General features: G+C 38.0%; 3 protein-coding genes and 1 pseudogene across 3 annotated transcripts; 1 reads left to right on the forward strand and 3 right to left on the reverse strand.

Annotated features, from left to right (window-relative positions):
• Positions 1-353: 353 nt before the first annotated feature.
• On the reverse strand, positions 354-3564 carry LOC130985895 (probable pectinesterase 53). The gene is made up of 5 exons (XM_057909068.1): positions 2920-3564; positions 2638-2827; positions 2350-2556; positions 2036-2271; positions 354-538 (listed from the first exon to the last, which is right to left on the reverse strand). The coding sequence occupies exons 1-5, from the start codon at positions 3264-3266 to the stop codon at positions 391-393; spliced, it is 1128 nt and encodes a 375-aa protein (XP_057765051.1). The 5' UTR covers positions 3267-3564; the 3' UTR covers positions 354-390.
• Positions 3565-5926: 2362 nt separating this feature from the next.
• Positions 5927-10122, forward strand: LOC130985903 (probable glutamate carboxypeptidase LAMP1). The gene is given in 14 exon segments (XM_057909080.1): positions 5927-7058; positions 7060-7131; positions 7204-7271; positions 7567-7648; positions 7731-7823; positions 7947-8099; positions 8287-8355; positions 8489-8506; positions 8508-8577; positions 8896-8979; positions 9092-9180; positions 9256-9372; positions 9447-9584; positions 9664-10122. Coding segments are annotated over 14 exon segments (2094 nt in total). The 5' UTR covers positions 5927-6200; the 3' UTR covers positions 9847-10122.
• A 5671-nt stretch (positions 10123-15793) lies between these two features.
• Positions 15794-21411, reverse strand: LOC131008707 (DNA mismatch repair protein MLH3-like; annotated as a pseudogene).
• A 645-nt stretch (positions 21412-22056) lies between these two features.
• LOC130985910 (uncharacterized) lies at positions 22057-22659 on the reverse strand. The gene is given in 2 exon segments (XM_057909091.1): positions 22057-22251; positions 22253-22659. Coding segments are annotated over 2 exon segments (468 nt in total). The 5' UTR covers positions 22625-22659; the 3' UTR covers positions 22057-22155.
• Between the last annotated feature and the right edge of the window lie 5117 nt (positions 22660-27776).

Below are 27776 nucleotides of genomic sequence, written 5' to 3' on the forward strand. Positions count from 1 at the left end.
AAGGTGTGGGATGTTCAAAAAGTTACACAGGAGATTAAAAGAAGGATGTGGAGTTGGAATTCTATTTTTCACATTGTGGACATTAACATTCCTTTCTCTTTGTGGTGCTCTAAGGGGCTTGTCCTGGACTCTTTGTAATTTGGTACCTCTGGTACCCCGTTTTCGCTTTTTCTAATAAATTCTCTTTTATCGACCAAAAAAAAATATTGTATATACAGATAATAACATGTGGTAATTTTAAGGGTTCAAGATTGTCCAATATTATACCCGCAATCGGCATGGTGGTGTGTAACCTATGCTACCAATATTAAATTTTTCCTTTTTATTTTGAACTTTTATTCAAAAAAAAAATGTAAGTGAGAATATAATTATATATGTAAAGGCAATGATTTACATATTGATCCACTCAGATCCATCAATGAAAGTGAGAGAAATAAAAGGTCGAGCTTCTGCATCAGTAAGTTCTCTTGACCATGAAACTCTTCCTGCAAAATTAGCCCCTGGCCCTGTGCACTTGTATTGCCCATAAAACACAGTCCTGCATCCATCACCCCTTCTTTTCCATTACCAACAGTATATAAATATAACTTGTTAATTTAAAAGGTGCATCTACATTAAGAAATAGTAGTAACTAAAAGTAACCTTCAATAACTTATATTTTATCCTTTCCTACTCATTTCATTTTGTTTGAAAGCTCAAATGAGAAGATGGGAAAAAGTGGAGGAGAGAGGAGCTTGAATCATTGTGCGTCACTTAGCTAGCATGTGAAATCATCACATACAGCCAAGTCAATCAGTCAATTATATATTTTGATTCTAATCAACAAATGCGATCACTCTAAAATCGATTCAAATACTTAGGCCTTGGTGATTAATTATGAAAAGAAAAAAACAAGAAAATCCAATAATTTAGAGATTAGGTAGGATTAATACGTACAATGCCTTAAAAGTGAAATGCACCTACTAGTATACGACAAAGGCAAATACCATTCCATCCATATATGTAGAGACAAAATGAGTGGTCAAGATGATGTGATCACAACTACTAAAAAACGACAATTTTTGTATAAAGAAAAAAATATATAAAGTAATTAAAGAAGGTATGCATATATACGAGTATAGATAAGATAGTGGTTTCTGTTGGGACAGATTAAGGTGGATATGTTGCAGCCATATCAGCTCACAATTTGTGTGTGTGTGATTTTAGAGTGTGGAGGATTCAGTAAAGGGGTGGGGCACCGTCCCACGCTCTCACACTTTAATGCTATCTATCCCTATATCGACTTCATAATGCATATATGTGCTATTGCATTTTGTACATGTCATGCCCATAACTTTTATTTAAGGTATCATGCTTGTGAGTTGTGACCATATAAATTTAGTTATACTTCCCTATTTCCTAAATAACTTCTTAGAAATGAGAGACACGAATTTTAAGAAGAAAAGATGAAAATGTGAAAAGTAAGATAAATGAAGTATCGGGAGTGATAAAAAAAATTAGAAGCCAAAGAAAATGGATTTTCGCAAATAAAATTACAAACTATTTTGAAATTACAATTTTAACGTGACTTTTGAAGTGTGACGAATTAAATCATCACTTTTTCAATTTTTGCAATTCCATCCCTCATTATTTTTCGATCGCCAATGTATTAAATTGGAACTTACGTGAATCAGTAAAGACGGCGTCATTTTTGTGAAGCATATATGATGTTGTTTTGTACAAAATTCAATTAATTATTTTTTTTCAAATTATAAAGGAATCATATCCTGCAGTTGCACCCCTAATTTTCAATATTCAACCATTTTATTGCAAACAACGTCGTAACATGAATAATACGTGGAGAACTAATAAATGTAAACTTCAACTCAATAATCCGACGATCGAAAAAAGTTAGGGGAACAAAATTACAAAATTTAAAAAGTGGTGATTTAACTCGCTAAACTTAAATAATTACGTTAAAATTACAAATTTGAAGTAGTTTGTGATTTTATTTGTCAAAAATGTCCGAGGAAAAAAAAGAGGAGGAGGAACGTACATTTCTCTAGCAGGATCGCCCCAATTGTACCAGCCTTTAGGGATGATGATGTTGTCCATGTAAGTGTTGGCAAAGACGACGGTGGAGAAAGGGCCCCACGCTCTGCCCAGGTAGAGGGCGCCCGACCCCGTCACTCTGCAGTTGACGAACGAGAACCCCGTGTCGTCCAATATGCTGCTTCTCCCCTGCGCCGTCACCGCCCCCGTCACCGGAGCTATCGCGTGCACGTCGCAGTTCTGTTCATCAACACCCCCTCTTTACAAATTCAAATTACTATCATACAAATCAACTACCAAGAATGAAATGAAATGAACCTCGAACAACGACAGTCCGTTGCCGAAGATGAAGTCGACGGATCCCTCGATGTAGCAGTCCTTGTAGTAATGCCTGCCCACGTGGTCGTACAGCGTGTCCTGCGCCCCTAAGAACCTGCACCCCACCAACGCCGCCGTGTCCGCCGATATCCGGAACGCCACCGCCTGCTTCCCCACCGCTCCCGGCGCCGGCACCGGCGTCGTGTTCTGCATGCCCAACATATCATATAATACAAGTTAATTAATAAGAGAGCTAGCTAGGCGATGGAGCTGAGGGGACATATATACCTTGAAAGTGATGTTCTTGGCTATAAAATAAGGGGAATTGACTGCGAAAGTAGCAGAGCCGTATGTGCCGAGGGGTCGGCCGTTGGGGCCAGCTGTTTGGGCCGTGTCGCCCCATTCAACTATTGTTTTGTCGGCTCCCGCGCCCTCTATCGTTATGAACGATTTCATTTGACCTATTGTCACCTTCTCCCTATAAATTTTACTAGTATTCAATTATCATCCCATCACTTTATACATGTATATACAAATTAATAATAATGAAAAGGAGATAGCAGTACTGACGAGTAGACGCCTGCATGAACATTGATGAGCACTCGGATGAGGTTGACGGCAGGGAGAGAGTCGATGGCGTCTTGAATGGTGGTGAAATCTCCGAGCGCCGGATTCTTGTCCACCGTCAGAATGTAGGAAGGGAACACCTTGTTCTTCGCTGTCTTGAACACCGAATGCTTCAGGCTCCCCACAAACTTGACCCACTTCATGAATTGCTGCTCCGAATACTCCACCTGACTCATATTCACCCACAGCGGCGGCGACGGCTTCGATCGCCTCACGCCCTTGCTGTGCGAATGCGCGCCGGGGATCAACACCAGCAAAAACATCGCCAGATGCAGCAAACGAGCGGGCATGGCTGGAACCAAGATGAGAAGAGGATTTTGTTTTGATTGTATGGAGTTGTTGGAATTGCATATTATATAGAGTGTTATTGTAATAATATAATTAGAAAAAAGTAATGTGGTTTGGGTTTTCGTCTTTACATGGGAAATGGAATGTGATGGGAGATCACGGGTGATTCCACTGACATTTATGTGGAATTTGTTTGTGTCTCACAGGCAAATGATCTGAGCCACAAGTTGCTTTCTGTTGTCGATGAATGCACTTTTTTGAGGTTTTTAGGATTTTTTTGGTGTCTAAAATGTATCGCCCTCTTTGCTGCTTCTTGCCCGTGACTGTCTCTATCTAACTTATTATTGCCTCTCTATTCCATTTCACTTGTTATAATTCCAGTACAATAGGTGTGACTGGAATTTGGTGTTTTTTAGCAAACATACAAACCATCAATATAATTTTAGGAATCCATTCTTGGCCACTTTTAGGACAACGGACTAAAATTTGAGTGTGTGTGTAGGGAGGAGAAAGAGAGAAGGCCGAAGAATAGTGATAAAAAGCAATTTAAGAAGAATGAGATAAAGGTAAGGCAAAATATATCCGCATTGACCTTCTCTGGGGTAAATTTGGTGGTGGATTACTCCATTCTCTAAAATATATACATCCACTAGAAAAAGAAAACTTTAATAATTGATGAATGGATGTTGCACGTGTCTAGTTAGTCGGCCGGCGTTCTCTAGTACGTTTTCATTTTTGTATACCGGCCCCACTGGTAATGCTATAGTCATCGTATGTGAGTTTTATATCCAATGTACATGATTACAACGTTTATAATCATAATAACAACACCAGACGAAACCCAACCGAAAACAAGTGTACAAACAAAGTGTTATGACATATTCAGCCCACTTGATCTTTTTCTTAAAAAATCAACAATATATTGAAGCCCTGTTATGAAAAAATAAAAAAGACAAAATTTAGAAGTCCATCATCCAATTCTAGACCTAAAGAAACTAACCTCAAGATTCATCTCAGACGGCCCAATAGTTCAACCGCATATTTTTAAAATTTAATAGTTATACGTGTTCTCGTAGCATCAATCAATATTGAGCCTTTAGTTAGTTCAACCATGCTCCGAGCCCACTTATAAGCTAACTGCAATATTGATTTGACTCATCATGCTAACTCATATAAATTAGTTTTAAGTGTTTTCATTTTTTAATTTAATTTAAATAAAAAAATTACATAAATTTAAATAAGAAAATCACACATCTTCGGGTCCTCTTCGTGCGATGATTTCAGCGACCCTTTGTGCAGGTATTTCGATCTACCCCGGCCGATGTCATTCTCAACGTATCCATAAAAGGAATTTTATTGTCCATAGCCTCACGCTTGAGTCGAAGCTTCTCCATGTTGGTCTCAACCACTGTAGTGTGATTGGCATGCGTCTCGCCCACAAAGTTCAATGCCTTCGAGGAGGGCATCGAGGCTTGTGTTTCTTTTCCCTTGGCCACCGCCCTCACTGTTGACTTAGTCGCCTTGTTACCTATTGGCAAAGTAGATGAAATTTCTTCGCTCGACGCCAATGTCGTGGATTCGATACTCTCCGACATCTTTGTCCTATTTGATGCATGAATTTCGCTCTAAAGATATACTCCCTTCCGTTAGCCAAGATTATGTAAAAATTACTATATCGGGCGTCCTGCCAAAATTATGTCACTTTCCTTTTAAGGCAATGATCTCACCATCATCTTTAATATTTTATCTTTACTAACATTTTTTATTTACAAGAAACTCACTCCAAATTCAATCTCAACCACGCATCTCATAAAGTGGTGGGACCCTTTCTCCACTACATCAAAATCATCACCAATTTTATTAAATTTTGTGCTCAAGCAATTCTACATAATCTTAGCGGACGAAGGGAGTAATAATTTGAACTTTTAGTTTGGTGTAGAATCTTCCAAGCATTTCACCATTTGAATGCAATGCCCTTGTTTCTGGTTGTGAACAAGGTTTGCGTCTTCTCCCCTCATCATATTGCTGCTATGGCTGCTTGGCTACTTGGTATGAGCTTTAACCTATATAGCCTCTCAAAGTTTCACTTCGAATATGACATGTTCCCAATGACTTTTCACCTAACGAAGCGTGAACGACTCAGATATCACCGCGTTGATCCGCTTTATCACTCTACCCAATATGCTTTGCCTTTTTGACCGATACCACAAATGGCATAGTTTGTATCCTTGATTCAAACTCGGACGCAGAAGTCGATTTCTTTGATTTTGAAAAAAAGTATGTTATATAATCCAATCTGCATCACAATTAACCTAACTTTCTGAACCATTCCAAAATGAGTGATGTTATTTGGTCATAATATGGTGGCTAATAGCTTTAAACTCAAATATTTTGTTTAAAATAAAAAATACAATGTTGCTAGTTTTATTATTTAGTACACATTGTAATTTTTATTTTTATTTTTTGGTTTAAAAAATTATAAAGAAGTAAAAAAATAAAAAATAGCTACAATATGTATAAAAATAAAACTAATTAAATACTACTATTTTTAAATTTTTTTTTTAACATATTATGACTAGCCATTACCGTCAGGTATATGGACTAACATATCAATACATACATAAATACTTTGACCATTTTGAAACCTAACTTGTCAGTTACAATAAAATCTTCCTCCCTAAATTCTTAAACAAACATTAACTGTTACCAAGAACTCCAAATTTCCTGAAAATGCTCAATCAATCACTCTCTGCTTAAATTTTCGATATCTTAAAATATCATTTTATGGATTCCTGAAGTGGACGCACCAATCATGCTGAATCATAGAGCGACAAAAACCTCATCACTCCATCCTTTTACAATGGTGAAGAAGATGAACTAAATATGCAGCCATTAATGAAAATCTTCAACTCCACTTGACCTCTAAACAGAGCAAAATGTTGAAAGCAGTAGGCTTCATCAGCGTAGCCACTTCAATTTATTTCCTATTTCTAACACTCCCGCAAAATTCCTTCTACCACTCTCTCTTCATATCCGAATCCTTCTCCAACAATGAATCCATCTCCCACCACCTCTATATGCTCACGCGCCGCCCCCACATCGCCGGCTCCGAAGCCAACGCGGAGGCCGCCGCCTACGTCCTCTCCACCCTCACCTCCTACGGCGTTCCCTCCCACATAGCGCCCTACTACACAGCATTGACTTACCCGGTCTCGCGCTCCTTAACCCTAACCCTCCCGCCGCCGCAGCCGCCGCTCCACTTCACTCTCCGCCAGGAGATATACGACGGAGATCCCTACGCCGACGTGGCCGGCGAGGTGGAACCCACGTTCCACGGGTACGCCAAGTCGGGATCCGCCGCCGGCCCCGCCGTGTACGTGAACTACGGCCGCGTCGAGGACTACGCGACGCTGGCGGGGATGGGGGTGAACGTGTCCGGAGCCGTCGTGCTGGCGAGGTACGGGGAGATTTACAGAGGCGACATAGTACTGAACGCGCAGGCAGCCGGCGCTGTTGGCGCCTTGATTTACACGGATAGGAAGGACTACGGCGGCGAGAAGTGGTTTCCCGACGACAAGTGGATGCCGCCGAGCGGCGTGCAGGTGGGATCGGTTTATACCGGAGCCGGCGATCCGACGACGCCGGGATGGCCGAGCACGGAGGAGTGTGAGAGGATATCGGAGGAGGAGGTGGAGGAATCCGGCGAGGTGCCGCTGATTCCTTCGCTGCCGATTTCGTGGGCCGACGGCGAGGCGATCATTAGGTCGATTGGGGGACAGGTGGCGGATGAGGATTGGCAGGGAGGGGAAAGGCGCTGGTGTTTATAGAGTGGGCCCGGGCCCGGGAGTTGTGAATTTGAGTTATCAGGTCAGTAATTCCGGTGATCATCTTCTTCTTGTGTGATGGTGATTGGTGAATATTAACACTGGAGGAATGCAGGGAAAACAAGTCATAACCAAAATTGAGAATGTAATTGGGATCATCCAGGGAGGAGTGGAACCTGATAGGTATTCTCTGTTTATCTTTTCATTTTGAGTCCATCATATTTTGGATTTCTCAGATGATGATGTGCTTTGATTCATTAGATGTGTGTGTGTGTGTGTGGTTCTTTACAATTTCTTTTATAGAGATGGACAATGAAGTTCATCAAATGATGCAGTTTTGTTTTCTTTCAAGAATGAATAGAAATCTGGGTTGGGTGTTTGCTGGTGTTTCTTTATCTAAAAAGGAACTTTTAATAAAGCAAATGGTGGTTTCATTTTGAGGATACCTATTGATGAGTGAGTTGGAAACCATTGCTAGGTTTGTGATTCTTGGTAATCATCGAGATGCATGGACATTTGGAGCTGCGGATCCCAACAGTGGCACGGCATGTTTGCTTGAGGTAGTGCATACACAATTTCTTGCAAGATCTTTTCAATCTTGGCTTCATTTCTCAGAATCGGTTATATCTCTGTGGAATGTAGGTTGCTCAAAGAATGTGGAAGCTTCAGAAAAAGGGGTGGAAGCCTAGACGAACCATTATATTCTGCAACTGGGATGCTGAGGAGTATGGCCTGGTCTCTCTCAACCTCTACTCGTCTATTGTTGCCCGTTCCTAACTCTGAAAGCTCGCATTTGTGAGTGCATAGCAAACCTGACCTCACAGCTTGATTAATGTTGAATTGCTCTTCTATTTTCAGATAGGATCAGTAGAATGGGTTGAGGAAAACAGACAAATGTTGGAATCAAGAGCTGTGGCTTACTTGAATGTCGATGTTGCAGTTGCCGGAGCTGGATTTGACACCTCTGCAACTCCACAGCTCGATGAACTGCTTGTACAATCTGCTAAGCAGGTAAAATCAGAGTAATCAAAATTTGGTGACCAACATTTGGTGTGGAAGATGATAGTAGTAATCAAAATTAAGAATAACTTGAAAAGTTGGATGGAAAATCTTTCATGGCACATTGGTGTGTGCTTCTTCTCTACTCTAGTATGCGCGAATAATTAATTCTTCTTCTAAATTTTGTTTCTTTTTTAAGGTTCTGGACCCGGACAACTCATCACAAACCATATATGATTCCTGGATTAGCTTGACAAACAGTGCTGAGGTCAGTCCGGGCACCTACAACGAAGTTTCCTTTTCCAGTTGAACTGGATTTGTGCATGTCTATTTGATGTTCAATTCATTATAAGTTTAAGTAGGTGGTGCATAAGATGTTCCACTAATTGTTATCTGTGAAGATTGGTAGACTGGGAGGCTGCAGGGTCGGATTATTCAGCATTTGTGCAACATATTGGTGTTCCTTCAGCAGATATTGCCTTTGGAGGAAGTAAATTACTAAACATCTTAGCAATTCATTCGTACAATCTTGCCTCATTGTTTGACATTCCAATTATTTTAAAGTTGCTATATAGTAGAAACATTTTGCTTCGTAGGATTTAAACCTTATGACTTTGTTCTCATTTACGTTTTGAAACTATAACTGATATCAAAGAAGAAGTCAATTTTATCTAAATTTGATTCTTACTGGGAGAAAACTCAGAAGGTCTTCACACTTAAAAACATACGAAGTATTATTATCTTGAACATCTCACGTCATTGCAGCCAGTTTGTTTAAGTTCTTCATGAATACACTTACTTCTTGCAGGTTATCCAGTCTACCACTCGATGTACGATGACTTCGTTTGGATGAGCAAATTTGGGGATCCAATGTTTCGAAGGCATGCAGCAGGTCTGTTGTGGATCCCTACTCCCTTGTAGCAATTCTTCACCAGACATTTTTTTTTTTTTTATCAAAATCCGATTTTTCAAGCTAATGTTGTCTGAATGTTATGTGCAATCAGTTGCAAGTATTTGGGGTTTAGTGGCACTTAGGCTAGCAGACGACGTGATATTACCTTTCAACTACCTCTCTTATGCTCACGAGCTTCAGGTACATCCTTGAACTCTGCAACTTTCTCTCTTTCTTTATACGGCAGCCTAATACACCAAATCCATGTAAAAACAGAAAAGTGTGAAACAATTGGAAGGTCAAGTGTTGCATAGAGGCCTTACCCTTGTTCCCATGATCAACTCCATCAATGAATTCAAGAAAGCAGCTATTCATATCAATGATGAGATAAAGGTATAGTTCCTCTCCCACGTGAACGAATGCATGACCTTTCATCTGCACATTTTGATGGATGCACAATCCAGCAGGCGCTAGAAGCTGGAAGTTGGACAGCAATGCGGAAAGATGGCCAGGAAGTAAGTGAGTTGAATGACCGGCTCATGATGGCCGAACGAGCATTCACAGATCCAGAGGGTCTCAAAGGAAGACCGTGGTATAAGCATTTGGTAGGTTTTAGTCTTAAAGCATGCTAATTCGTTTCTGTCATAAACTTATCGCATTAGGTTTTTCCTCTGATTATTTCAGATATACGCCCCAGCAAAGCACAATGACTATGGTTCCACGTCGTTTCCTGGGATAAGCGACGCAATTGAGAAGGCGAAGAGCCTAAATACTACAGAGTCGTGGCATTCTGCGCAACATGAGATTTGGAGAGTGTCTAGAGTCATTACACAGGCCTCATTATGCCTCAAAGGTGACCTGACATGAAAGTTTTGCTGTTTTGTTGCAACATATAGCTTGGAACCAATTCTGATGTAAATAGTTAAGTTATTGATGTATAACTAATTAAATTTAGATGGCTGCCATGCATAGAATAGTTATGATGTTTAGGGTCACTGTATTTTCATTTTTATTTGTCAAAGACTCAAAGTATACATTGTAATTCTGCACTTGTAACGTAAAATAAACACTATTAAGGAAGTGTTTACTTCAAGGATTACTCTTGATAGATAAAAATAGTAAGGTCAATTCCTTATTTATTTAGATGGATAGTTCTTAATTATTTCAATTATTTAAACTAGTTTTACTTGATTTATTCCATTAATGGGGTGAACTGTTTGACGAGTACAATTTGGAGTTAAATTATCATGAGCTGGTTGGATCAAACCATCCCGTGCCCTGAGACTTTTTCTTTTTATTTTGTCTATACAGAGTAGGATTACATTTAACAGAAGAAATTATGTAAAATAGAGCACCCAGTATTAAGTAAAAGGATGTAAAATGCCCACATCCTTATAAAAACTTGTAAAATTGCCCACTTTCATAAACAAAAGTGGGCAATTTTACAAGTTTTTATAAGAAGGGGGCATTTTTCCCTATTAACACTTTAAATTATTGCACTCGGATATGGGCTGGTTTAAATGTAAGGTGAAAGTGAAACGACTTCAAGCACCTAGACTAGTTGATTTTGCTAAATCTGTGCCCATAATTATTATCTGTAAAATTTTGGCTTTCATACAAAATCAGACCCGTACAAAAAATAATTTTATTTAGGAACAGTAGCAAATATAATTGAGAGTGCATTTATTTTAACTTGGAATTTAAGGCTAGAAATGTACTATTACTTGCTTTTTTTACATTTCCCTAAAAAAAGGCTAAAAATTTAAGTGTTTGATTCAAATATTCAATTAATAGTAATCTAAATAGAGGACGGCTAATGGTGACGAAACTTGATTTGTTTATTATTGAACAAGGCTTCGAGCTTTATTTGTCAGATTCTACCCAATTTACGAGCTTCAACAATTTTTCTAAATGAATCAAATTTAAGTATCTTAATATTCAGTTTATTTTTATTTTTATTTTACTTGATCGGAGTTGTTTATTTCAGAAGAAAAGTCATTATTCAAGTGTGTATTTGAGAAAATGGAACATTGGAAAAGCATGCTTCAAGTATTCTGAAACAAAAGAGGCCAAAAATACAGTAAAGTTGGATTGAGGTTGGACTTGGAACCTATGATCCAACTTATCTCAAAAAAAAAAAAAAACTAGCAATTATTACTCGTATTTTAGAAAGCAAATAGAAGCCTCATTTGAGTTCGATCATCGTTAATTTAATCCACATACAAAACAGAAAGCGGAAATCAGAAGCATAAAAAATAAGCTTTTATTTAAACCCAGAGAGACGATGAGCAGTCGCCGGAGACAAACGCAACCTTATATTTACACACTAAAATCAGAAAATTAGAAGCGAAATCAGTTGGCGACGATCTCATCGGGCTCTTCGAAGTTTGGATCTTTGGCGTCGACGGCGTGGATGTCGGAGCGGCCCAGCTCGACCGTGGAGTAGCCGTCGCCGGCCCACGTGAACTTGCCGCCATGGCCGCCTTTCTTAGGGGAGCCGAGCAGACCCGAGCCTGACTTGCGGTCCTTGCGCAGCTGAGGGGCGTTGGGCTTGCCGCTGCCGCTGGTTTTGGAAGCTTTCTTCATTTTCGATGTCAAGTGTGAAGGATTGGTGTAAGTGGAGATACTTATGCACACATTCGACAAAGACTTTGGATTCAATGGATAAGAACGAAATTTTCCAGATTCTTTTCTTTTTATTTTAATACTCCCTCCGTCCACGAAATGAGTACCCATATTTCCTTTTTCGTCCGTCCATGAAATGAGTACCCATTTCCCTTTTTGGCAAGTGTACCTCACACATCTCTTTAATTAATACACTCAAAAAGTGGGACCCTTAAACTATTCACACTACACTCCATACATTTCTTAAAACCCGTGCCGTCCACAAATGGGTACTCATTTCGTGGACGGAGGGAGTACTATTATTTCTAGATCCGACACTGTTGGTGCTCCGGCCCCATTTAATTACCCCATCCGCCCCCACAAAGGTTGATCATTTTTTTTTCAAGACAAAGAGTTTCTGATATTTTATGTGTTAAGTATTGTAGATGAAATAGTAAATAAAAGAAAAAAAAATATCATCTAAAGAAAAAGTGCTCAAAATTCACGAAACAACTCGAAAATGAATAATGTTCAAATTTCATGGGACGGAGAGAGTATTTAGGTATTACTGTTTAAAGAAAGTGCTTAAGATTAGGGATGACAATTTATCCGTGGGTAACGGATATCCGCGAAAACCTGATTCTAATAGGGTGAGTTTAAGAGGTATTTAATATTCATGGATAGTTTTGTGGTTACAATTTACTATCCATTTAATTCATAGGTATGGGTTTGGATACTTACTATCCATACCCGCGAAACCCATTTAACCACGAAAAAATATCCGTGAAAATACCCGTCACTTACCTGTGAAATATCCACAAAATATCTTTAAAATATGGGCTTTTAGATATACATATTAGATATGGGTCATCATATCATATTTAAAAAAAGGCCCAAACACTAATTGATATGTTGTATAGGTACGGAGGTGCGGATACGGGGGCGATACGATACAAGTACGGGGATACGAATTTTTAAAAATTATAGGGTGCGACTCGGCAAGGATACATCTAATTATTAAAATTTTATGATATATAATGTTTATAAAATATATACAATTTAAATTTTCTTAAATTAATTATATGTAATTTACATTTTATTTTACCCAAAAGTTAAGCATTTTCAATTATATAAGTTAATTAAGCAACAATATAACGATTCAAATATTATTAGTACAATATATAAGTCATAACTGAAAATAAAACTATCAAAATAACCTTGTGTAGGCATTTCGTGCACGAGATACGTGAATTTCGCCTATGGAATTTGCAAAAATGGTTTATTTTTATAAATTGTTTTAAAAGATACGCCACGTGGCGAATCGGGTGCAAATCCGATGAGAATCGCACCCTAAAAGAATTCGATTCGCCGTACATGTTAATTTTTGAGGAATCTGTGCATCATAGTTACATGTATATAAATTGTTCTAATTGATTATTTGATGAATCATCTACGGTGGATTATTGGAACTTGGGAGACTAATACTCCCTCCGTCCCAATAATCTTGCCCCACTTTCCTTTTTGGGTTGTCCCAATAATCTTGTCCCATTTCCTTTTTAGGAAAATTTTAGGAACTAATTAAATTCTAATTAAACACTATCTTAATTAATCCCCCCTAAACCCTAATTTATCTCTCTCTCTCTCTCTCCACACTCTCTTACCTCCCCATCTTCTCTGCCCTCCGACGCCCTTCCACCTCCATCCCTCTGTCCTCTCGCCGCCCTCCCACCTTCGCCCTCTCGCCTCTCGCCACCTCCGCCGTCTTCCCACTGGCCTCCGCCGCCCTCCCACCTCCGCCCTCTCGCCCCCTTTCCACTGGCCTCTGCCGCTCTCCCACTTCCACCTTCTCGCCTCTCGCCGCCTTCTCACTGACTTTCGCTGCCCTCCCACCTCCCTCCTCTCGTCTCCGCCGCCCTCCCATCTCCATCCCTCTGGCCTCCGCCCTCTCGCCTCTCGCCGCCTCCACCGCCTTCCCACTGGCCTCCGCCGCCATCCCACCTCCGCCCTCTCGCCTTCGCCGCCTTCCCATCTCCATCCCTCTGGCCTCCGCTGCCATCCCACCTCCGCCCTCTTGCCTCCGCCCTCTCGCCTTCGCCGTCTTCCCATCTCCATCCCTCTGGCCTCCGCCGCCCTCCCACCTCCATCCATCTCGCCTTCGCCGCCCTCTCGTCTCCCCTCTCCTCTGTTTTTTTTCTTCTTCTTTTTCCCCAGAAATTAGGGCTCGCCTAATTGTGGATAATTGTGGCTGAATTTGTGGAGGATTTGTGGATAATTGTGATGTCCGCAGCTCAGCCCCACTGATTTGTGGAGGATTTGTGGAGGATTGTGGCTGAATTTCTGTTTGTTCGTTTAGGGGGTTGGGCTAAAGATTTGATTTTTATTCTTGTTGTTCTTTTGCTTGATTACGTTCACTGTTCCGGCGGCTCCCCAGATTTTAAGAGCGGCGGCAGTAGGAATTATTGAAATTTGTTGAGGAGGATGAAGATTTTGTTGAAATTTCTTGTTGAAATCTGCATTTTCTGTTCTTCCAGTTAATTTTTTTGTTGAAATCTGTAGATGATTTGTTGTTGCCTTTAATTTACAGAATTCATGTTTCATGTTTGGGGGAGAGAGTGCCGAGAGAGAGAGCCATGTTTGGGAAGGGGGTTAAGCTATACTTTCATTTTCTTAAGCATGTGGGACCTTACAATTTACAACACTAACTCAACACTCCTTAATCTCCGTGCCCAAAAGAAATGGGACAAGATTACCGGGACGGAGGGAGTACAATTTTTTTATTTTATTTAAGCTAATCCTTAGTAATTATACTGAGTTGTTTCCTTATTTAAGCTAATCCTTAGTAATTAAGCTAAATTGTAGGATGTTGACACCGGAAAGCTAATCCTTATTTAAATAGAACTTGTTGGATTTTATATTTTAGTTGATGAATTTTGATTTAAACTTTGTCATTTGTGGATTTCAACATGGATGAAAGGTGTGGATTTGAACTATGTGATTTGTGTTGATTTTTTTAATTTATTATAAATTTATATTTAAATTCTGTTTTTCGAATATCCGACGGATAGCAGGTGGCGGGTATCCGACGAATAGCGGGTTGGCGGATACCCGACGGATAGCGGGTATCTGCGGGTGGCGGGCCTGGGTAGCATTTGATATCCATGGATAGTTTCGTGGTTAAAATTCACTATCCATTTAGTTCGCGGGTATGGGTATGGATAGTCACTATACGCGCTCATCGTACCCGATTACCATCCCTACTTAAGATTCACGAGACAACCCAAAAAAGATACTATTCAAATTTCACGGGACGGAGAGAGTATTTTTGGTATTACTACTAATTCCAAAAATGAAATAACTTCTTACTTTTGTTTTTTGGGACTTTCACAAAAAAAATATTAAGATAGATTATAATTAAAATATCTTCTCATCACTTCTAATACACTCAACAATCTTTTCTCTACTTTTAATACACTCGAATTTTTTTTCTTAAAATTCGTGTCACTTTTTCTTACGAAGTTCTTTCATTGACAGATGTAACATAAAATAAGGAAGAGTTAGTTATAAACATCTTTTAGAGTGTAATATATGAATAGATTTACATCATTGATCTACTCATAATTTAACGGTTGAGATTTAATCTTAGAGAAATTTAAAATGTATGAATTTTATATAGAACACATATGAATTCTCTGTATCAATGTCTGAATTGCGAAAATTTAAATTTTCATTATCTATGAGATTCGAACTCATAGTTATGAATTCATCCAAAAGGTGATTAATCAACCGTAGATCTTAATGATCTAAGGGTGGAAAATGATTCTCATTTTATATTTTAGAGATTTTTCTTGTTTTAGCCCCCTCCCATAAAAAAATTACTTATTTTGAAAAGGATAATATAACAAAGTTTACACTCCAATTAATAAAAGATAAGGTAATAAAGGTAAAAGAATAAAAAAGAACGAAAACTATTGGCAAAAAACTAAAATATACTAAAATGCAAAACAAGTACTCTCTACATCCCAATTTAAGGTCATAAGTGTCGGACACAGATGTTATAGAAACAAATGATTTATAATAAAACATGAGAGAAATTAACTTTTTGTGAATATATAGTTGTCCAAAAAATAAAAGAGAGAAAATGAAGTTATATTTTTTTTAAATAAAAAAAGAGATAGTTATATGTGTGCATGTGCCATAATGACATATGATGTAATCAATGAGTTGGAAATATATATTATGTACTTGACTTTCCATTTTAGGAAGTGGCCAATTAAAATGGGACATGCAAATAAAAAAAAAATATGACATATTAAATTGGAACGGAGGAAGTAACACTACAAGAAATTGGATGGATACCGATGAAATTTTCCGTTGGTAAAAGCCAATTTTCTGTCGGTAAATTCAAATACTGTCGGAGCACCGACGCCGAACACCGGTCGCCGTTAAAGTGGTCGGTATTGAAAATATCGACAGAAAACATGTCTGTCGGTGACCTAGCGACGGCGAAATTGACGAAAAGCTCGTCGTCGACCCTATGACGATGCCGGCGTCGTTTCCTGATTAGCGACGGAATTACCTAGTCACTGGAGAACACTCAAATGGTTGGACTGCACTGCACTCAAAATCTCCTCCACAAATCATCTTCCGTGATATCACAACAATCATCTCGTCCAAATTCGAATCTGGCGTCGCTTGAAGGTGATCTTCTTTCTTGCATCAAGCTTTTGTCAAAGGAGCAACTTCTAAGAAATGATATGCTGTATTCCTCGTCAATCTGTCTATCATCACCAAAATAATGACAATCAATAGAATCCCCACCCATTATTAAACTGCTATCTATATTATCGTTGTATACAGGTAACATCTTCCCTAAAGCAGAAGATAGGTCATCCTTCTTTCGACCATATGTATTTGCCACATGAAGTGGTGAGGAAACACACCAACGAGACGTATGGTTTATAATATCTTTTCCCCTAATTCCTTTTTCATCAACCGTAGATCCATCACATGCTTGACTTATGTAGTCAGTTTCAGGTAGAAAATCTGCCTCTGCCTCAAACTTTTTAAGGTCAAGAACTTCTCTGCAGGACTTTCCTAATGCAAATACGGTCTCTTCTGAAGCCTCTGCGCTATCGTACTTTTCGTATGGCTTATCCCAGCGCGTGGAACAAAGATCTAGAGGAATTAGGGTGGTCTGTTTACGGCACCTTCTTTTTCCACTTCCATGATAACCTAGCATATCTTCAAATTCAAATGGGAAAATATTAGAAAATCACTGTCATATTCATGATTTTCTAAGAAAGCATTTTTAAGGAAATTGGCCATCTATACTCAAAAAGGAAGAAACAACAAGGAAAGGGGGGGGGGGGGGGGGTGCTAAGGTACAGAAGTCACCCGTTGCTTCTAATAACCGATATTGCTCACTCATGCAGATGTTTCATTGATAGACGGGGTTAAAAACAGGTTAACAGCTATTTTCAACTTCAATAAGACTTTCTAACAGGAACATACTTTATATAAAGTGAATTCAAGACTTCTCTATCATCAATATCTCATATGATCATGTCAAATACTTAGGATCTTAGAGATATTTACATGAGAAGGAGGTTGCTCAAACAAATGAAAGAATTCAATGTGCCCAAGAAAAGTATGTCTTATACCTCCTTAAAGGTGGATGAGTGGTTAAATGAATGAAAAATACCCAAACAGATCCCAAGTCAAATATGAAAACAAGAAGGCAGTGTAGTGAATTCAAGTCAATATCAAAAGTTCGTGGAAAGTTGATATAATTTACCATGACCATATTAATATCATTATGGAACAATGATCCCCCATAACACTTCACCAAAAAGGTCAACTATTTAGTTACTTACATGCCTTATGTAACAGCTGACATTTTCACCAAAGGATTATATGAATCTACCAATTTAGCTTCTCACAAGACATACATATTCAGATCCAAATGGACAGTGTAATTATGGAAAGGTATCTCTGATGTTAGTAAAAAAAGGAGAAACTACCCTGATTCCATCAAAAAAATGTCCTGCCAGAACAGCAGAAGAATTAACATATATGAGTTTTGGTGCAGCACCTTTAACTAAAGTTACTAGATAAAGCAGCCCCAAACTTGTTTCAACAGTACTAAGGATATATGCATAGGATTGAGATTGCATACCATGATATTTGTTGTCAATTTTGGAGAATTTCCAGGCACCAGTCAACAATAGTAGAAACTAGAAAAAGTATTTGTCTGTGTTGTAGTTGATACTAGATAACCGTGGGAAAAGACTTAGTCGGGTTCAGTAATTAAATCTCCCTACCATGGCGAATAAATATTATTTTAGCACACAACTTTTGAACATAAGTTCCGTGAATTACCATGAGATGTATTTTTGGCCAAATACGCATCACACCATCCTCTATGAAAGTAAGAACGGGTGCCCAATCCTATTACAGAAAAGCAAATACAAAAAATAAACCATGAGATTGTGACATATAATTCAAATATATTTCACCAGTAAAAATTCCACACATTAGTGAAACAACAGAACACTACGATTTACTGAAACAGGCCTTTCTAGAGATGAGTTGAGACCGGGAACAAAGTTGAAGTATCCAGATTACTAAGAAACAATCATAGAAACTACATTTGTCAATCTGATAATAACAGCTCTAACCCGTATTTGTCAATCTGATAATAACACGAATAGCCATAGAATCTTTTTACTTCCCTATCTCATGTTAATAACAAAAACGGCAACACTAACCTCATAGTTCTTCTGTAAGCATGCAACGGTTTCACTCTATAGATACAGTGAGAAACTTCACATCAAACATTAAATTAATGAAGTCATACCACGCCAGGAAAGACTACCTTAAATTCAACTGAGGTCCTCGATTGCTCAGAAGTAATAATATCATAATAAAATGTTGGGCATTGTAGATTCAGAATAAAGGCTGGACACTTGTCGTACTTATTCTGCTTCTCCCTTTGGCAACTGGTGGCAAACTGCCAGGAACTCAACAGATCAAATTTAGCAGCCAACTGATTCACTAGCTTATGAATGGGTCCCTTGTAGACAAATCTTGAGTTGATATCTGTACAGAAAATTTAAGAAATACAAGACTAAACATTTCACATCTTCAGATTACTACTTCGACGAAAAAGAAAAACAACTCTAGAAGGGGAACCGTAGACATGGATACAGACATACTGGATGGCCTGCAAATCAACCATCAATCAAAATAAGCTTTGTTCTCTTTTAAATAGTAAAGAACTAACTGAACGCTACCATACCTTCAGAGAGAAGATTCCATGAGGTTCAGAAATATACCCAGAAAGATTCAACTCCCTATCAGATAGAACCAGTTTGTGGAAACTAGCTGAACTCTCAATGCCAAAATATGTAGAAAGTATTGGTAACTGGGGAAGATGAAGGTCCAACACAAAGCAGTTCATCTAAGCTGAATTAAATGGATGAAATAAAACAATTGACTGAGTAAAACAACATTAAATAATAATAAATAAAAGGTGAACAAGGATGATACCTCTCCACATCCACAATTCTGAAGAACACATTAACATGAACAAGGGCAATTCTAAGCACACTCATTTTGATTGAATCCAGCACCTTCTTGGGGCTACAGTTTCAGAGACACGAATCAAAACCACACCAAGTTAGCTAACCCTAAATTTGCTATGAGGCTAATTGTTTAAATCTTCAAAAAGCATATTTCCATTTGCCAAATGAACCTGGATTGCATGTGCTTTCTTCGAACTGGCTGATTGTAAAATATGTCATGAGTTATGACTGCAAAAAAGAAAAAGGCCAAGATAGTAGATAGAATGAACGAAAGAATCCCACATGCCTAATTCAGAAAAAATTGCTACTACATCCAAGCTTAACCATAAAGAATGAGAATTTATAATTTGAAGAATCTAGAAACTGATGTATGTGTCATATTTAGTAGATTTCGAGAAGGCTAGCCCCAATAAAAATGTGTCTAGAGGAAACAAATCAATAATTGATTTCTTAATAAGCAGCAAGACTATTTGAACTTTCTTCTAGAGATGCCACATGTTAGGTAACACATTTCTCTTATATATGTGGCAATGACTTGTATGCGTGCCAATAGCTCCGTTTAGCTGATTTCTTCATGAAAAAGAAGTTCTCTTTTTGTTAAAAGAAGAGCAACCAAATTTGTGATGTGTTAGATAGAAATGAATTGGAAAATGTGTTTGTTTTGTTTTAAATTTTGAGAGAGAAAAATACAACTTAGAATACGACATTCAAAGTCCTCCTTCACAAAGGATGCATGTTTTCTAATTGCCTCACTCACTAATCGAAGTTTTGCCACTTAATTTGTTACTCATTCCACTTCCCACATCAAACAGGGATTTGGAGGTGAGAAGACAATATAGTTCATATTCTTGAAGCTGGAACAACTGTTCGGTTTAACTTTTCTCCCTATGTCCAGTTCAACTGTAGCTTAAAGTGTTTCCAGATCATAATTAGATACTCCCTCCGTCTCCCATATTTATGCATACCTTTCCTTTTTGGTACGTCTCCCAAATTCATGCACACTCTACTTTTAGATACTACCCCACACATAATTTTCACAATTTTACCCTTGTAACTTACATTATTTACCCACAATCTACTTAATAATACCCTCAATGTGGGACCCTTTCTCTACTATCAATACTCCAAACAACTTTTTATTAAAAGTCGTGCCATGGTCAACTATTCATATTATGGGGGACGGAGGGAGTATGTTACTAGTGCTAGTAGATATTGCAGCAGGCAGCACACAGAAAAAATATCAAATAACATAGTATTAGAATTAATAGATATATTATCAGCCGCCAATGGTGATAAACCGTAAGAAGACTACCTGTAGTTCCCACTTCTTCTCTATCATTATTGATTCCAAGGAACAAACACTTACTTTTCTGCAACAGAATAGCAAGTCAGAGAACAACAGTAACAGTTGCACTTGGGTTAGCAAACATGCATTGTACCTAAGACAGCTTGATGATCCAACTACCTTCAGTATCTTTCTGTATCCATTTGGTTTCCCTCGTGCTTTTGTCACAACCTCCAACAAAGTAACATCAGAAATTGAGCACAGAGCTTCTCCATGAAAGTCGAGGTTTTCAGTACTACTGTACTAGCATCCACTAGAGCCAAGTGATCAACTTTTGATGTTACTGTTGTGGAACAATGATAAAACGGTCAAATAAAGGGGCAAGAGTACAATAACAAACCTTATAAAGATTACATAGATGTCTGCAAATCAATTATACTTCTTAACCTATGCAAGGGCAACAAGCTTCAACCAAACTTCCAGGGGTCAAATCAGTATTTTCATCAGCAACAATGCAACAAAATTACCTAAGATCCAATTTTCTCTTATAAAAGGAAGATGTAGCTTTAACTACAACATAGTGATCCATGAAGATTAGCCATCTCAAAACAATTAGACAAATGAAACCACTCTTTTTCATATATAAATTTGCATTATTTCTTAACTTATTTCAAAACAAGATAACAAGATATGCAGACATCAAGTCTTACATAAAAATCATACACCATACACTAATACAGAAATAGCATTATTATATTGGATCACATAGCTACAATATCACTCAAGTTAACAAATAGGATTAAGAAGCATTTCACAATAACCACCAGTTCTTTTTGAAATGTCCTTGTCTTCATACAACAATTACTTGGGAAAAATTATATATGCAGGCAGAAACAAATAGAAGGTGATTATATATGTTATCTAATTTACCATATCGTTCTCCTAACAGCACCAGTCCATCCCGAGTAATTCAAAAGATATATATTTGTGAAATTCTCACAAACTATTAATAAAATTAAGATTGCAAAAAGAGCATCCAGTTCCAGAATCCCAATTCACTGTAAATTCAACTATAACATAGCGGAGAGATCAATTCAACAACACAGTAGTAAAATTAAAATTTAAAAAAAAAAAAAAAAAGCCAAACTCACTTGGTAGCATCGGACATCAAAACCCGGCGTCCCGCAGCTTGAAAAGCAGCGCCGTACCGATTCACTCCCCATGGGGAGTTCGGAGAACCGAGCGCGGAGTCGTACAACGCCCCGAACAAAAATAACTCACACAACAAAAGCAGAAAAAACCAGCGTTTCATCTGCTCACGGATCATAGGCGTCCCCTAATTACAAGCATAAATATACGATTGTCTTCAACCTAGACTATTAACATTAACGTCTAAAGAAAATGTTTTCCTTATTTATTCAGGACAGCCACATAAATATTTTTGGATTGCGATAAAGAAGCCCTCACAGTGCCAGCCAAATAAAGCAGAGAATGAATCGAAACCTTGCAGATAACTATGCTTTATATATGATCACTGTAAAGATGCATCATACGATTTACTAAAAGATACGAAAAAAAATTAGCGCATAAATGTAGATACGTCAATTGACAAACAACAAGCACGATTCATTCATTTATAATCTCAATCTCAACAGGTGATAATTTCCTTGAATAAAATGAACCCTAAATTTCTGAAATCTGAAATTAATCGAGCTCTTTCTGCACCTTAATCCCCATGGAATTGGCGGTCCCAATAATGGACTTAGAAATGGACTCGAGCGACATGTACTGGCAGTAAGGGATCGCTCTGCTTGATCTTCGCGATCTCGTACACGTGTTTCACCGTTATCGTCGACACGCTCACGTGCCCCGGCCGCCCGCTCCCGGTCTCGATCCCCGCCGCCTTCTTCAGGTACCACGTCACCGACGGAGACTTCACCGTGAACTCGAACGTGTTGTCGGTGAACGCCGTAATCGTCACCGCCATTGGGGTTTCGGCCTTGTATTTCTGGGTTCGGGCGTTGAAATCCTTGCAGAACGCCATCAGATTCAGCCGGTACTGACCCAGAGCCGGCCCCACCGGAGGCGCCGGCTTTGCGGCGCCCGCCGGCACCGTCAGCCGGATCGTCGCCGCCACTGGACGTCGGGTTAGGATTTCTTTGAGCGTCGCCATGTTTAGGCGTTGGAGTGAGTGACGGCTATTTTGTAACCTTTAGCTTGGCCCATTAAGGGTTTAAGCCCAAAACCACATCTTTTGGACCCATCGTTATTAGGGAATAGGGATGGTCTTCCATGCGGCCACCGCATGGTATGCGGTTGGGCCGTTGGGGTGGCCCTGACCCGACCCGGACTCGTTTATATAAATAATTTTGTTAAATGAATTCAAAATTGTTCTTTAGTGCATTGGTAATGATTGTGCCTCTTTCTTTGCCTTATTCCGCAGTCATGAGTTCGAAACCCTCTTTGCCCAGTTTTTTGTTCCTTTTTTTTTGGTTTTTTGCTTCTTATTCTTTTTTTTTTCTTCCTGTTTTTTTTATTATTCGTTTTGTTGTTTTTTTTTTCCCAGTTTTTTTACCTTTTCGTGTTTCTTTTGGTTGTTTTTTTTCCTTTTTTGCTAATACGTCTTTTTTTGGTTCCGTTTTTGCTTTTTTCAGTTTTTTATTTTATGCTTTTTATTAACACAATAGTTATTTTAATATAAATATTTACTTTCGTGAGCAAAAATAACAATTTTCGTGAAAAAAAAGTAATAATTTTAAAATATTACATTTCTTCATATGCATAATTACTTTTTATTAAGATAATAATTACTTTTCATAAGTATAAAATATACATTTGTTAACACAAATGTACACATGTTAATATAAATATTCACCTTCATCCAATACAAAGTTTTATATATTTTTTAAACCCTAAATACTAAATTTTGAACTTATAGGAATATTTACTTTTAATAAACATAAGATATACATTTGTTTTTATGAATAAAAATAATAATTATCGTAAACAAATGTAATAATTTAGAAACATTACAATTCATCATATCAATAGTTACTTTTTCTTATTACAATGATTACTTAAATAATTATTTGATTATTTTTTTCTCTACTTTAATATTTATTTCTACGTTATTCAATATAATTATTATTATAATAAAAAAACAATTATTTGAAGAAATGTAACGTTTTTGAAACATTACTTTTCATTACATCAATAGTTATTTTTTTTACGACAATGATTATTTGACCAAATATACAAAATTACAAGTTCTAACGAGTAAAAATAACATTACTTTTATATATATCAATAATTACTATTTTCTTTCAGTAATAATTATTTGATCAAATAACTAAAAGTATAAATTCTCAAAAATAAAAGTAACAATTGTCGTGAACAAATATAAAAATATAGAAACATTATATTTCATTGCAATAATAATTGCTTTTTATTACTACAATAATTACTTTTTTAAAAGGGTTAAGTACCAGATTCCCCCCTATCGATGGCGTCCCTATCGCGTGTAGCCCCCTAACGTCAGGGGGGAGAGCTGCCCACTACCTCAACGTGGCTTTATCGCACCAATTTCCCCCCGCCTTTTAACGGACATTAACACCGTTAAAAAAAATCAATTTTTTTTTTTGTCAGGGAAAGAGGCGATGGTGGCAGCCTTGTGGCTGCTACTCGCCGAAAAATTTAGGGCCGCAGAAGTCACCGAAAAACAAGGAGGAAGAAGAAGAAGGCAGTGACGCTGCTGTTAATGGAAGAAGAAGGCAGTGGCGCTGCTGCTGTCTCCGGCGAGAGGAAGACGCAGGACGGTTCCAAGCAAGAGGGAAGAGAAGGGGTTGGGGACAGAGGCGGCATCATGTGTGGCGCAGAGGTCGCCGAAAAATAAAGGGGAAGAAGAAGAAGGCAGCGACGCTGCTGTTAGTGGAAGAAGAAGGCAGCGTAGCTGCTGCTATCTCCGACGAGAGGAACATGCAAGGACTGTTCCAAGAAAGAGGGAAGAGAAGGGGTTGGGGATGGAGGTGGCATCGTGTGTGGAGCAGAGGTCGCCAAAAAACAAGGGGGAAGAAAAAGAAGGCAGCGACGCTGCTGCTGTCTCCAGCGAGAGGAAGACGCAGGGACTATTCCAACGATTTTTTGTAACGGCGTTAACGTCCATTAACATCCGTTAAAAGGCGGGAGGGGGAAATTGGTGCGATAAAGCCACGTCGAGGTAGTGGGCAGCTCTCCCCCCTGACGTTAGGGGGGCTAAACGCGATAGGGACGCCATCGATAGGGGGAATTTGGTACTTAACCCTACATATATTAGTATTAGAGTGGATTTTTAAAATGGCCTCTTTCATATTGTAAAATTAAAAATTGTCCACTAAGATAAAAATATTTAAAAATGGCCATTGTTACCAAAATACCCTTCACATTAAAAATTAAAAAAATGTCCACTTCATTTTACCCTTTAAACACCACCCCTTTAAAAAAAGGGTTAAGTATCAATTTGGCCCCTAACGTAGAAGCTCCTGTAGCTATTAACACCCTATGGGCATGGGTGTGTCAACTAAGCCCCTGAAGTACCTAATTTCCGCCAATTAACCCCTCCGACTTAACGGACGGTTAACACCGTTAACTATTTTAATTTTTTAATTTTTTTATTTTATTGATGGTGGGACCCACACCATCTTCTTCACCAAGCTCGCCGGAAACACGCCGAAAACCTAATCCACCGCTTCCCCGAAACTCCGGCGTCGCAACGGTAACAAGCTCACATCTCTCTCTCTCTCACGTCTATCTCTCTCTCACGCTCTGCTCTCTCTCGTCTATCTCATCTCTCACGCTCAACTTTCTCTCTCGGCCTACTCCCTCTCTTGCGCAAAGGCAGCAGCCGACTTCGGAGAAGGGCAGCCCTGGTGAGCTGACCGCTGTCGGCAACAGCTGTTCTGCCCGGCTTCGCTAACTCCGGAGCAGCAATGACGCCGGCGGATCCAAGGAGAGGCCGCGGCTGTCGGAGCTCCAGCTGGTTACGGCGGTGGCGGCTCTGAGCAAGCGGTGCTGGCGAGTTGCTGCTGCCGGCAAGACAGCGGCGGTGGCGTTCCTCCAATGGGCGTTCGACCGCCGGCCTCAGGCAGTAGCAGCAACGTTTGGCGGCATCGAGCGTCAGCGGCTCCAGGCGGTGAATCTCGCTGGTCTCAGGCAGTTGTAGCAGATCCACACGGCGGCGACTTCAGGGGCCAGCTGCAGGCGGAGCGGCGCGGCGGCAAGGCACCGGATTCGTAGCGAGAGTGAGAGAGAGATGCGAGGCGTGTGTGTGCGTGAGTTTCTGGAGTGGACGGCCTCAAAGACGCCTACTGCGACGCCGGAGTTTCGGGGCGTGTTTCCGGCGAGCTTGGTGAAGAAGATGGTGTGGGTCCCACCACCAATAAAATAAAAAAATAATAATAAATTAAAATAGTTAACAGTGTTAACAGTCCGTTAAGTCGGAGGGGTTAATTGGCGGAAATTAGGTACTTCAGGGGCTTAGTTGACACACCCCTGCCCATAGGGTGTTAATAGCTACAGGGGCCTCTACGTTAGGGGCCAAATTGATACTTAACCCTTAAAAAATCCCGCATTTCACAACCAGTCGAATTCACATCCAAAATTTGATTGTGAATTAGACTGAATTCACAATCAGAATTTTTTTGTTGTGAATTCACAATCAGTCAAATTCACAATTAGAACTTAATTCACAATAAGAATTTTTTAGTTGTGAATTCACAACCAGTCAAATTCATAACCAAAACTTAATTCACAATCAGAATTTTTTTTGTTGTGAATTTACAATCAGTGAATTCACAACCAGTCGAATTCTCAATCAGAATTTAATTCACAACCAAAACTTTTTGGTTGTGAATTCACAACCAGTCGAATTCACAATCATAATTTATTTTGGTTGTGAATTCAAGTAGTTGTGAATGTGAGTTTTTAAAGTTTGAATTTACAACTAAAATTAGAATTTATTTTTGATTGTGAATTCGAGTTTTAATTGTGAATTCATAGATTTGGCGTGAATTCAAGAATATTAAGTTGTGAATTCATCGAGTTGGTTGTGAGTTTATAGATCTAATTGTGAATTTAAAAATGGTTAAGGTGCAGATAGGCCCCTTAAGTGTGAGCCCTTAGAGCGATTTATTCCCTTTACTATCTGTGTGTGCAAGTTAGCCCCTAAACTACCAAAAATCACACATTTAAACCCCCATGACCAAACGTCGTTAGTCAACGTTTGGTTTATTTATTTATTTATGGGAAAAGGTGCAGATCCACCCTTCAAGTGGTAGCCCTTATAGCATATAGCCCCCCTTACTCACTGTGTGTGCAATTAAACCCCCGAACTCCAAAAAACGACTCAATTAAGCCCCTCTGACCAAACGGTGTTATCCCACCGTCACTACAAGAAAACACGCGTTTAACGACCGAAATTTTCGGTCGTTAATTTTGCGGCCTTAACGACCGATTTACGATCGTTTAACGACCGATTTTATTTTTTTATTTTTTAACGACCGAAAATTCGGTCGCTAATTATTATTTTAATATTTTAATATTTAATTTTTTTTAACGATCGACTTTTCGGTCGTAAATTTTTTATTATTATTATTTTAATTATTTTTTAATTTTAACGACCGAAAATTCGGTCGTTAATATATATATTTTTTATTTTTTTATTAAAAAATATTTTTTTAAAAAAAATTAATTTTTTTTTGAAAAAGAAAAAATCAATTTTTTAACGACCGAATTATTCGGTCGTTAATATTATTTTTTTAATTTTTTTTAATTTTTTTATTATTTTTTTATTTTTTTAATATTTTTAAATTAAAAAAAAATATTTTTTTAATTATTTTTTTTAAAGACCGAATTTTTCGGTCGTTAAAATTATTTTTATTTATTTTTTATTTTTTATTTATTTTTTATTTATTTTAATTTATTTATTTATTTATTTTATTTATTAACGACCGAATAATCGGTCGTTAATATTATTTTAAAAATTTTAAAATTTTTTAAATTTCATTTATATTTATATTAATTTTTATTTTTCGATTATATATAAATATTTAATTATTTTTTATTAATTTTCTATTTAATTATTATTTTCAAATTATAGAGATTATTTTTAATTATTTAATTACTATTTTTCAATTATTATTTAATTATTATTTTCTATAGAAATAATTAATTATTTAATTATTATTTTTTGATTATTATTTTAATTTTTTTTTCTATTTCTATTTAATTATTTTTTATTAATTTTCTATTTAATATTATTTTTAATTATTTTACAAATTTAATTATTTTTT

This window comes from Salvia miltiorrhiza, chromosome 1, assembly GCF_028751815.1.
Source record: "Salvia miltiorrhiza cultivar Shanhuang (shh) chromosome 1, IMPLAD_Smil_shh, whole genome shotgun sequence".
Taxonomy (NCBI): Eukaryota; Viridiplantae; Streptophyta; class Magnoliopsida; order Lamiales; family Lamiaceae; genus Salvia; species Salvia miltiorrhiza.